The sequence below is a fragment of the Gouania willdenowi genome, chromosome 22 (genome assembly GCF_900634775.1).
Source record: "Gouania willdenowi chromosome 22, fGouWil2.1, whole genome shotgun sequence".
Lineage (NCBI taxonomy): Eukaryota > Metazoa > Chordata > Actinopteri > Blenniiformes > Gobiesocidae > Gouania > Gouania willdenowi.
In genome coordinates this window covers 13380458-13392766 of record NC_041065.1, presented here as the reverse complement: position 1 = coordinate 13392766, position 12309 = coordinate 13380458, and the positions used below count along the sequence as shown (strand labels likewise).

Sequence of the window (12309 nt, the reverse complement as noted above, 5' to 3'; positions counted from 1 at the left end):
GTGCATTTTGACGCCCATTAGCCTCGCACTCCTGATTACCTGGGGTTTGTACCCTTTATTAGTGCGTGGAGTGACATTTGTACACATTTTAATACCCCTAAAACTTTAGTGAATCTGCCCCTTACTGTAAACTACATTGCAGGTCTGTATTAATGAAATGTAGGCATTAGTTAAAAAAAAATAAAATAAATTAAAAAACATCATCGTAGACATCTTTTGGTCAGTGGTGAAGGCTCCCCATATTCTTCAACATTTCCATTTTCTCTTTCCTGTAGATGCCTAAGAAATGATTGACACGTCATCAACAGGTAACTGATGACCTTCAATATGACCAGCAGTTGTGACAGTAAAGCCAACACAAGAGGAAAAAAGTTGCTGAATTTGGCTATTAGTTTCTCTGAAAATCCAATATAGCTCTGCTGTTCCTCGACACCACGTGCCCATGTTCATCTGCACACGCATGTGTTTAATTAAAGGAACAAAGTTAATCGTAATGTGAGAATCTCTCCTCTCTCGTAGCCTGACAACCTCAAAGGTTAATGTGTCATCCGTGGGCCCCGTGGGGATGAAAGGGGGGCAGGGGGTGGTGGCGGGGAAGGTCGAGATGGATGGGAGAGGTGATGTGAAGGAAAGACATTGCATCCTATCCTGGGCTCATCTTAATCCCAGCTGTGTCACTCCACCAGACCTCAGTGGTCCAGCACTACAGGGGAGAGACCACAGTGGTGGGGAGTGATGGAGGTTGGGGGTGGGGGTGGAGGGGGGACATGGATAGATGGAGTGTAAAGGGAGAGAATGAGCAGGCCCTTATTCTCTTCCCAGGGGATCTTTGGTCTTAATTAGTGTGAGAATATCTAATCTCAACATCCTCTCATCTAAACCACAAAAGGTAATAAGGAGCAAGGAAGAAAAAAAAAAAAGCATTAAAATTCAATCCAATTTAAATATCCTCTTTAATTAGCCATGCCTTTTAACAAATTTTAATAATTGGGTCCAAATTGCTAAGGGGATGCCACCTTTTTTAATATGTTCATTAACTTGGCTGCTTTTAAATAATATATGATAAAGGATTTAGTATTTACAAGGAGGGATAAGGACAAGGGAAGTCTCAAAAGACACGAGTGACTGATAGAATGATACAAGGATGGCATTAATGTGGAGCCATTTCTCTCAGGACCACTTAGCACATGTATGAGTATTTTCTTAATTGACGCTCCTCACTGACTTGGAGCGTTTTGGAAAAAGAGAACTGGTGGTGGAATGAGCTCGCAGTGGCACAACGCACACAAGTCCACCAGCCATCCAACACCACTAATTTACATGATCTTCACATCTCTGTCTCCTCTGAACCTGTTTTACAACTTGACCTAAACCCAATTACCTAACCTCATTATGCCACATTAAAGCCAAATAAGCCCACTCAAAGCTGCCATTAGTCTGCTGCAGGAGACGGCAGGACCGCACTTTGGAGCGAGAAGAGCTTTCCTAAGAGAGACTCAGAGAAATGGCGGTGCTTTAAAAAGGCTTTCTTACTTCGTATTATCCTATAAAACTCCAATTAAATTCTGTGAACTTTCAAACTAGGGAGTCCAATAATGAGGGGAAGGAGTTCTTTCAGGATGCTGTCAACATTTAGGGGATCCAAATAAACGATTATTAAAGAAACAAAAACAGTTTAACAATACTGAAAGTCTGAAACTGTTAGAAAAACATAAAATGCACAACGGGTATTCAAAATGACAAAAAGGTACAGTAACGAATCGTTACATTTTTTCCCTCTATACTAGGGATGTAATGATTCACTCAACTCCCGACACAATATGATTCACAATGTGACTGTAGACAAATGATGACTTTAAAATATATATTTTTTAAATTTCTTCGAAAAAAAAAACCCTGAAAAGATCCTTTGATAAATTATGCAAAACAATGCAATTTAATTACAAATAAATCCTGAATGAAATAAATAAAGAAATAGTACAAATGAAGAAGCCTATTCATTTAAATTCTGCCTCTACAGTAAACTATGCTAAACTGCATAATAGATCCTTTTCTTTTTAAAAGTGCAACTGAAAATTTATTTTGTGCCTTAACAATTGGACTTTAAAACAAATCCCATATCAAAGAAATAATATAAATAAACTATGGCTTTCATTCTCTCTCTCTTGTTTCTCCCTTTCCTCTCTGTGATCCTCTTACCTTGGATTACACATATTCTTTCTTTCTCACCTCTTCCATTTTGTCTTGGGGAAGCCAAAATGCTTCCACACTTCTGATTTAAAACACGGTGGTGCGTCCTGAATTTTAAATTTTCAATAGATAGCACGCTCTGCTGTTAAAAAATTAAAAAAAATTAAAAGTAACAATGTGACCCGTGACACCTTTGAATAGATTTTTTTTACTGCCTCACGATTAATCTTTACATCTCTACTCATTCCTTTTCAATATGGTAGCTGTTTTAAGCTCAAGGCTATGAGTGAGTAAAGGAACCCTTTAACAATAGGGTACTTTAAATAAGGCTTGTCCTCCACTCTCTTATTTTGAACTTTTACCAGAAACCAAACATCCTGCTATTTAATCAACACTAAATTGACAGATCTAGGGAAAACATGTCCTGGGAACTCATTTATTAAGCAATGCCTATGATCCAATGTCTAAAAATGTGCTGTACCAAAAAAAAAAAATTCTGATTCACAATTTACACTAAATTATGGGTAGGTGCATTCACCTCATATCCCACCCTTAAAATACCCACATTCTACAATTAATGGTAAATGCAAAGGTCATCAATTGTGGCCTAAATTGGTTAAAATTCCTGCAAGTCAGCTGAGATCCTTGTTGAGATTTTAAAAGTGTAGAAGACTTTAAATTGTGTATCATATCATCCAAATTTGAGATGATCTAAATCTTCCCCCTCAACCACTGCCAGGGAACTGTGCTGCCTCTTGTGTATGTAGTCCGCACACTACAAAAACACAGTGAAAACAAGCGACACAACAACACAACAGTTGTTCAACGCAATCGGAAAGCAAAGTTGCATCTTTTGAAGCGAGTCTTGTATGGCACAACACAACACGTTACTTGAACGCTTCCTTTTGTTGTGCCTAGTATTTGCAAGGTTTTTGTGTTTCGATACATCTTCTTGTCATTATCGGAGCGGTAAATAAGACATATTTACGTGCTGGGGGATGTTTGACTCATGTTGGAATTGACTTTGCAATCAATCTTGTCCGACAAAGGGAAAGCCCACTTGCAGGAACTTTATCACCTTTTCAAAATTGTCCTGTTGCCCAATTGAAGAGACTGATTCATGTAATCCCAAAGCCACAGTTAGTTTTTAATTGAAGTTGTGAGTGCTATTGCTTACTGAGCCTAATACCAAATTAAATGCAGAGATTATTGATACTGTCTGAGCCTTGCTGAGCGCTGTATTGCAGACATCCGCTGGTTGTCTGAAGATCTGGCTTGCCAGCTGACAGCGCGCACCTTTAATCCCTGCCTTCAGAGAGCAAAGGAAGAGAAAATTGGATTCATGATGTGTAACATTTTAGCCTTTAAATTGATAAAAAAAAAAATAATAATAAGCATCTCCTCCCAAGTAGATGAGCTGCATCAGCTTTAAAACAACGCACTCAAAGAGCCCTACCGAAACAATAGCTGTTCACTATCACCTAATCTTTGCAAGACAGACAGGAATACAAAGCGGGAAAAAAAAAAAGAAAGAAGGGGCGGGAGAGTGGCGCGGTACCACAGGATGATAAGATTACGGTTAAATGTGAAATTTGTCAGGCTCTTATCTGAAATTCAGTGTCTGTGAGAAGAATAATAGGTGGCACGAATTGTGTAACAATCACATCAAGATGAAATCTTTTCAGTCCAGGAAAATCAAAGACAGGAAACTGAGTGCACATCCAATCAGCCAGAATTAACCTGTGGATATAGTGTGACAATATTTGAAAAGAGTTTTTAGAACAGATCAAACTCAACTGTTGCCAAAGATGTGACGTGTTGCTGTTTTCTGATTAAATTCAGCCTGGAATTAACTAGAAATGCTAACACAACCCACACTAACATTAAATGGTAAAAATAAATCACCAGAAGGTTGGTTAATAATGCACTTCATGGTACTGAACGGACAAGATTGCATTACAAAAGCCTTAAAATGCCCAAAATAATATCAAAATAAACTAAAACAATCTTGTTATTACTTTATCTAAAGGATTTAATATGATTAATCACATATAGTATACACCAGGTATAATGAGTTAAATCGTCTACTTTCTATTTTGTAAAAAGTAGAAACTGAGACAAACAAAATAAAACAAGGATTAAGCATACTGTAGGTGTAAATAAGAGGAGAAGAAAAGACGTAGCTGTCTAATGACTGCGTGACCCTATCATTCATTTGCACAAGCGACCAATGGTGTTGGGCGGCCTTGAAATGTTTTATTTTGCTTTGTGTGCCAAATGTACAACTTGGAAAGCTCCCAACGATCGGAAGAGTTTGATTAAACCATTGTTTTCTGTGTTGGTCATGTTAGATTTTTATTTTTATTTTTCATTTTCTTAAATCTACTGCTATTTAGTTGGTATAGATAAAGCTGTAGGTAAAAACTAACAAGTTGATACAAACTCACAGGAAAGCATCGGTTTTTTGAGTTTGTGTCAGTTTTGCTTGGAATTGCCTAGTCAATAAGTCTGTTTTATATTGCGCTTTTCAAAATAAAACTCAAAAATGCTTTACAGTAAGCAGTAAAAGGGGTCTGCAACCTTTACTCTACAAGGAGCCATTTGGCCTCATCTCACCCGGAGCCGAAAAAACACCTTCTCAATGAAGACAATACAGCGTAATAAATTCTATACAGTTAAAATGATATAGAACAACGCTTAATTTAATCATGATCATGTAAATGGCAACTTAAAAACAGTTTAAAATAAAATAAAATAAATTGACATCAAAAAATAAAACAGTATCTTGCATCTTCAAATTCTTACGCATCTCAGTATACAGTACATGAACACAATGTTATGTATATAAGATTTTTTTTAGTTAATGTATTTGAAAGGCCACAAAAACTAACTTGAATTTGATAACACATGAACATGTGGTCAACACATGCTAATTGCTAATTTCTTGCCACACGTAAAGCATACATATTTAACCGTCACATTGGTGGTTAAATGAATCTGTTCCCACACAATTAAAATCTGTATTTTCTTCCAGAATTGTGTTTTTGTTGGTTTAGTTATCTTACCAGGGATTTAAAACTTAAGGTTAGCCACAGGTGCAGGAAAGTTGATGGTCTGTAGATGTTGCAGGAGGTGAAGTAGGATGGTGCTGAGTCATTGAACAATGTGATTTATTTTAGGTTAACAAATTGTTATATCTTGATTTTATTTGTCATTAATCAATATTATCCTCTGTAAAAAAAAAACCCGCTTTATTTCAATAGTTTTTTTTTTTTTAAAGCAATAGGGAGCCATTGCAAAAGAGTCAAAGAGCCACATGAGGCTCCAGAGCCACAGGTTGCAGACCACTGGACTAAGGTTTCTTAAGAGTCCTTAGTAGCTTTCTCTCTGTAACCTCAACAAAATCACTTTGGGACTACTTCAGTGTAGGCATAAAAGCACTATATAAATCAAGTCCATTTACCATTTAAATACAATAATCTATAACCAGATTATAATAAAATGTATGTCATTAAACAAAGTTTGTTCCAATTTATCTTTAAAAATAGATTCAACTTAATTAAAGTCAGGGTTTTTCAGCACAGAGATGAGAGAACACATCATTTGTAGGACAAAAGAATGGCCTTTTAATCTGATAAATGCATTTCTATATTATTATTATTATTATTACTATTTTTGCTTAAACCGGCATTACCGTTTTAGGTGATATAAGATGTCACATCAGTTAATCATCAGTTATCAGGTACAACATATTGAATGCTCATAAATGGTAATCATATTCAGTTGAATTATACGTGATATAGATCCCTATAGTCAGAACACGAGGGCAACATTGATGTTAAAGGCAAAAGATCACACACAGATTAAAGGCTTTCCCTCCACATAGACCGCATTTCACACATGCCAATGAGCTCTGCAGTTGAGGGCCAATTAAATGCTGAACCTGTGACCTCACACACACCTCCACTAATCAATAAATTAACTAATTGCATTAATAAATGACAATGTTCTTTGTAATGGCCAATTATCATGGCTAACTCAGAAGACATTGCGTTGTAAAAAGACAGATTTCTAAAGAAAATGAGCAACTTCTTTAGAAAGAAAAAAAACATCTTCTGCTAATTAGACGCTTATTTGACGTTCATTGTTAACATCGGGGAGCTAAAAATATATTCAAAGGTTTTTCGTGTTTTTTCCTCCGCTGTTGTTTTACACGTCTATCAGCACACAAACAATAAATAGAGGGATTCATTTTTGTTTTCTACTCGTGGATGAAAGAAAGTTTGAATGTCTTCACATTAAAGCTGATATCTGGAGTTTCTGAGAGGACGTCTCGATGTCCCGCCCTCACCAGCCTCACTTCCTCCCCCTGCCTCTGCAATCTACCAGAAGCCACGCCTCTACTTTTCTGCACGCGTATCGCGGAACATAACAAGGTTGCATCGGGTCGCATTGATATAGGTCTATGGGTCAGGTAAGAGACAAAATCATATTTACCTGTTTGCTGTTGTGACGCGCGGCCTTGTTTCCGTGCAGAGTTCCGCATTCACTTTGATTGACAGTCTCAAAAACAGGAAGTTGAAGCCTATTGGCTGGGCGCACTCGGCGATTGTTTCCATTTGTATAGGGGTCTATAGGACGAAGGAGGGACTTATATACATCAATGTATATAAATGACCATCGGCAGTAGACGATAGTAAAAGACTAGTTAGGTATTTTTTCTCATTTAAAAATAATCTTACATAAACATTAAGGGTGTAACAATACATGTATTTGTATTGAACCGTTTAGGTACAGGACGTTCGATTCGGGTACAGGGTTGTGCACGGATTCCCGTGAGTTCCCGGAATGGAACGGAAGTTGCGTGTGTTTACGTTCGCCTGCGGCTACATGTGCAGTCCGTGTACGTCATGGCTAACACTAGCAATAAACATGAGCTGGAGGACCCTCCCCTGTCGCTAAAGTCTCCTGCTTGGGAACACTTCAGCTTCCGGGTAAAATACTGCAACAGAGAAAGACAAGTGGATAAAACGTGGGCAGTGTGCCGACATTGTTCAGCTGAGATCAAGTATGTTTCCGGGAGCACGACGAACATGCTAACTCACTTGAAGCGGCAACACCCGAGTGCGAATATCACTGCGACAAGAAAGAAAACATCCTCAGTGCAAACGCAGCTGACTTCAGCATTCAAGCAGCCTCTGCCTAGCAATACAGATGTGCCCAAAGCTATAACAACTGCCATCGAAGTCTTTATAGCAGCGAATAAAAGCTATTAACAAGCTGTGAGGAGCTTTTTTTTAATAATATTTTATGTATTTTTTGTTTGAGGATATTATTATTACCAGGCAGCACTTTACAACAGTATAGTATTTTTTTTTTCATATTTTGTATAATGTTAAATACATTGTTGGTTTACTGAAGGTTTTTAATGAACAAGCAAATTTATGTTTTGCATTTGTAACTGCCAGCAGATTTTCTGGCCATATTTATGAAGGTCTAAAACAAGGGATACGTGCAGGAACTGTGCCGTACTGTGAGCTTATTTCTATAATATTTAATGATTTTTTTGTTTGAGAATATTATTACCAGGGAGCACTTTTTTTTTTTTATTACTATTATTTCATATTCTGTATAATGTTAAACCGTGACCTCAAAACCAAGGTACGTATCGAACCGTGATTTTTGTGTATCGTTACACTCCTAATAAACATAGATTTCACCGAAACTACGGATATCAGCTTTAACCAAAGCCAAACAAATCTTGTTTCATTTGAGCAAAAAAATGAAAAAAATAAGAAAAGCCCTTGTGGCTGTCAGTTTAGACGTAACCTTTGACCTGTGAAAGTTGTATTTTGCTCCTCGTGAGTAAATCCAGCTAATTCTCGCTGGCAAACACCAATAGACACCAGCTTTGGCCTTGTGTCACCCAATCTTCCCCAAACAGCACACCTCGCTGCTCAGACCTGCTCCCAGCAAAGCTGCAATTACAAGAGTGCTGCCTAAAATGCCTTTGGCAATGGCTCCCTTATTCAACTTGCTCCTTTGTAATTACCACTGCCTTGGGACAGGTGAGAAGTCAGGGCGGATAAGATCTTTTCTTTTTACCTGTAGCCAAAACACAGATGCACACACACACACACACACACACAAACACCAACATAGGGAGGCTAGAATACACACTCATAGGAACCCGGAGGTGGTTTTCCTTTCTAATTATAATCTTCCAAAAAATGCTGGGAATTTGCTTTTAGACTGAGTTGTGTTTATAGTAGAAAGCTTGACAGCAGCAATCAGTGTTTGAGGGAGAGCTAGAGTTTTTAGGGTGGAGTTGTTTTTTTTTACAACAGGTTTTCTTCTTTTTTTGTGAAAATAGTTGTTCATACGTATGGAAAATCTTATAATTTTAAGACAGTAATAGATGCCATCTGATTTTATTTTCACAATATAATTTTGACCAATTATTACCATTCTTCTCTTGTAAAAAAATAAACATGCTTTTTTTCTTTTTGTTTCTGATTGCACATTGGTTTCAACAGTTCTCTTGCAGCTCTAATGACTGAATTTCCCCATTATGGGTCTAATAATATATTATCTTATCATATAGTAATATAAATTTATAAACACAAAATAAACCAAGCAGGAAACATAATTTTGTAGGCGGTTTAATTACAAAAAAGGTTACATCAAGCTTAGAGATGCACTCATCGGTGTTTCTGGCTATAGGCGGACTAGTCTTTGACCTTGTCTGAGGAGCTAAAATCCATCCATCCACTTTCCAACCAGCTTTGCTCCATTTCAGGGTCATAGGGGTCTGCTGGTGCCAATCTCCAGCTTTCATTTTACACTAGACAGGGGTACACCCTGGACAAGGCGCCAGTCCATCCCAGGTCAACATTAGCGGGGTTTCCAATACAGATTTTCACAAAATAAAAGCAATATTTCTAAGTGTCGAGAAAGTATAATCGTGCCTTGAACGTGTTTCCATTGAAGATTGTTTTGGGTAGGAGCTTCGTAAGTCGTAACTCCCGTAAAATCTCATCCCGCGAGACTTCGCTGCAAAAAGACGGAAGCTCGAAACCTCCTTATCACTCTGTATTACTTTATTGTTTCACGTCTAATGTGGCAGTAAATATTTTAAAGTATAACTCTAAGAAATGTCACAGTCTCCTCTTCTGTCAACACGTACCACGTCATGTTTTCTCAGAGAGCAGTGGTCATGTGGCCAGGTACGTCAAGTTCTGTGACATGTATTTGCAGAAAATGCGTTCCATGGTGCTTTTGCGACACATTTTAATATTGAAACGTCTGAAATATAGCCTTGTGAAAGCGTAAAAACTTTCCAGCAATATTTGAGTGCTTTTTCAATTACCAGTTTTTATTGCGCAATTGAGATTTTGCGCATTTCCGAGGGTAATGGAAACACAGCTTTACACACAGATAGACAACCACTCACATTCCCAATCACTCCTACGGACAATCTAGAGACTCCAATTAACTCAACAGTCATGTTTTGTGTCCACCCCAGGGCTTGAACACAGGACCTTCTTGCTGTGAGGTGTATGAGCTAACCACTACCGGCCATGCATCCTATAGCTAATATGGCTAAAACTAAATGTATGGTATCGGAATAAATTAGACTACGATCACAAAGTGTGGCTAGTGTTTTTTAAGCATAATTAAGTCAAAATTCTTGGACAGTGTGTGATGTCAGCCAACAGGTATAATGGGAATGACTGATTACTATCATTACTATAGTTACCATTGTAACTAGTCCCTAGTCACATGATTCTTCCCAAAATTTCAACATATCTTTCTGGCATGATCTGCTAATAGCTAAACTGACACTGATGCCCTTTCACTATATGTACAGTTTGATTGACATCTGCATCTGTTCAGGACAAAAGCCTTACAACATTTATCTTACGTTATCGGTAGCTGACAAGTCATATGATTTATCATTGAAAAGTCTTTTTATGAAAGCCCTTGGAAAGGAGAAACTGTTCCAGCTAAAAGAGAATTCTTATGATGAATGACTTGAAAAAAGTTACTTGAGCTGTGTTGAAAGATATGCAGAGTAACCTGAACGCACGGCTCATCTCTGCGGGTCATCAGTCAGCCGCAGACCCCTTTTCAGCTGATTGCCACCAGAGATGACAACAAGCACTTAACAGCAAGTAAACACTGTCTTCACAAAGATCTATTGCTATGAGTGGTATGAGAGTAGGGAAAGAAATGAACCATTTGTAGGCATTATTATCATTTATCACTGACATTGTTCAGTGGGATCTTATTGCACTGTCAGGTAGAGATACAGGTAAGGTTCTTAACATCATGTACCAAAGTAAGGAAAAATACAAGTTTTCCTTTTTTTTTTTTTTAAAAGTATCCTTGTAATCTGATCTTCCTGTCCTCGGGCTCCAAAACAGGCATGTAGAAAGGAGGTGGCCCCACATTAACCTCCTCCTTCAGTAATGAGGTAGTTAAAGAAACATAAATGAGAAATACCTGATTTTAATCTTCGCTTCACGAACCCCATATTCTGAGCGAGATAGAAGCAGGGAGTCTTCCACACAATGGGGACTTGCTGCTTATTGACAGGTTGCATTAATGTGGAGGGCGATCACTGCCAACCAACCCTCACAACCACTGCACACCTCTTGCACATCCCCTACCTATGCACTTCTTATCTTTTCATATTGTTCTCTGCTTCAATACCTTTGCCGCCGGCACAAGTCTCAACACCACTGCTAAGCCAAAGATTAATGATTATGGCATTACGCTGCTTGTCTCTGTTTTTCCTCTCTGGTTACACCTTTGCCCGGATCCAATACCTCACTTATCCAAATGCTTTCTTTTGATCTGTCACGTCAGTAGTTGCTCTGCTTTACATACATACAGATGGTCGAAGATTAAAAGGATTGACCAGCAATGACAGGAAATCAGAGAGTTTTGGGGTTTTTTAAACCGACATGTGCACAAATAAGTGAGACATATACTCACCAAAGGCAGCGACTTTGATGAGCATAGCATGGAGGCCAAATGATATCATTTCTGAGAGAAGGGACTCTTGGTCTCGGCGCCATAGGTAGGCCAAAGGCTGTAAACCAAGTCGCAAGCATCTGAAAAACAGGTGAACGTGGACGGATTAACAACAAGGTGTTAAAAAATATCATAGGCCAACATCAAAACAACTTAAAAGCTAACTTGGCAAGGGGGCATGTTCTCCCTTTGATGGAAAGTTACCACCCTGATAGGAGCAGTCTATGATCTTTCACCTGCCAGAAAGGTAGAGATGAGACAAAACCACACAGAAATGCATCTTCAGCTGTGGATCGTCCATCACATGAACATAAGAGAAGCACACATTTTCACTGCAAGTAACAGGAGCCAAACCGTCTGCACACAAATGGCTACTGCTCAAAAAGAGTCACAGATTTTGATGTGTGTCTGTGCCTATGTAGTGTGTGTATATTGGGAAACAATAGTTGACTGACAGCAGGATTTGTTAAAAAGAGGAGACCTTTTGAACAGCGGTGTCCAGACGGAGACTGTTTACAATATGAGAGAACAAACAGTCCCTCAAAGATCGTGCAGTCTTTTTTCCATGATTACTGCATCCAAAATTTAATATGCAGACAAGGTTCCTTAAAGGCATGCAGAAATGTTATGCTATGTACTGCATGCTGCAAGATTTTGCCGAAAAAGGATTTACCATTTAAAAAGAAAAAAAAAAACTAACATTTTTTTCACCTTCCTTCCCAAGCATCATAATATCTAAATCACACTTATGTCACTTTAAATGGGAAATACATTTTCTGAAAAATAGCAAGCACTTATTGAACAAAACTGCAGAACAGACATAAAGACATTAGGGACAAAAACAGCACTTGTGCGTGAAGTACTTTTGCACTGTAAAAAGTCCATCATGGTATTGTTCATTAAATGTAATTTTATTAACAATTTTTTTGTATTAAAAATTATTTTTATTTAATTATTGTGTTTATTTAAGCTTCATACAATCATACTCATTTTTTTATTCATTTGAACCTTTATTTTACAATATAAAATTGGATCTTGAATCGAAACAAAAATCAATCCCAGGAAACTCAATTTTATTGT

At 37.8% G+C, this 12309-nt stretch overlaps 1 protein-coding gene across 3 annotated transcripts in view; it reads right to left on the bottom strand.

Moving 5' to 3' along the window:
- The window catches only part of dph6 (diphthamine biosynthesis 6), an 87192-nt gene that overhangs the window by 52845 nt on the left and 22038 nt on the right, over nucleotides 1-12309 (bottom strand). For all 3 annotated transcript variants that reach the window (XM_028438902.1, XM_028438904.1, XM_028438903.1), the window contains exon 5: nucleotides 11191-11309. In XM_028438902.1, the coding sequence (XP_028294703.1) occupies nucleotides 11191-11309 (119 nt within the window). The remainder of the gene's footprint in view (nucleotides 1-11190; nucleotides 11310-12309) is intronic.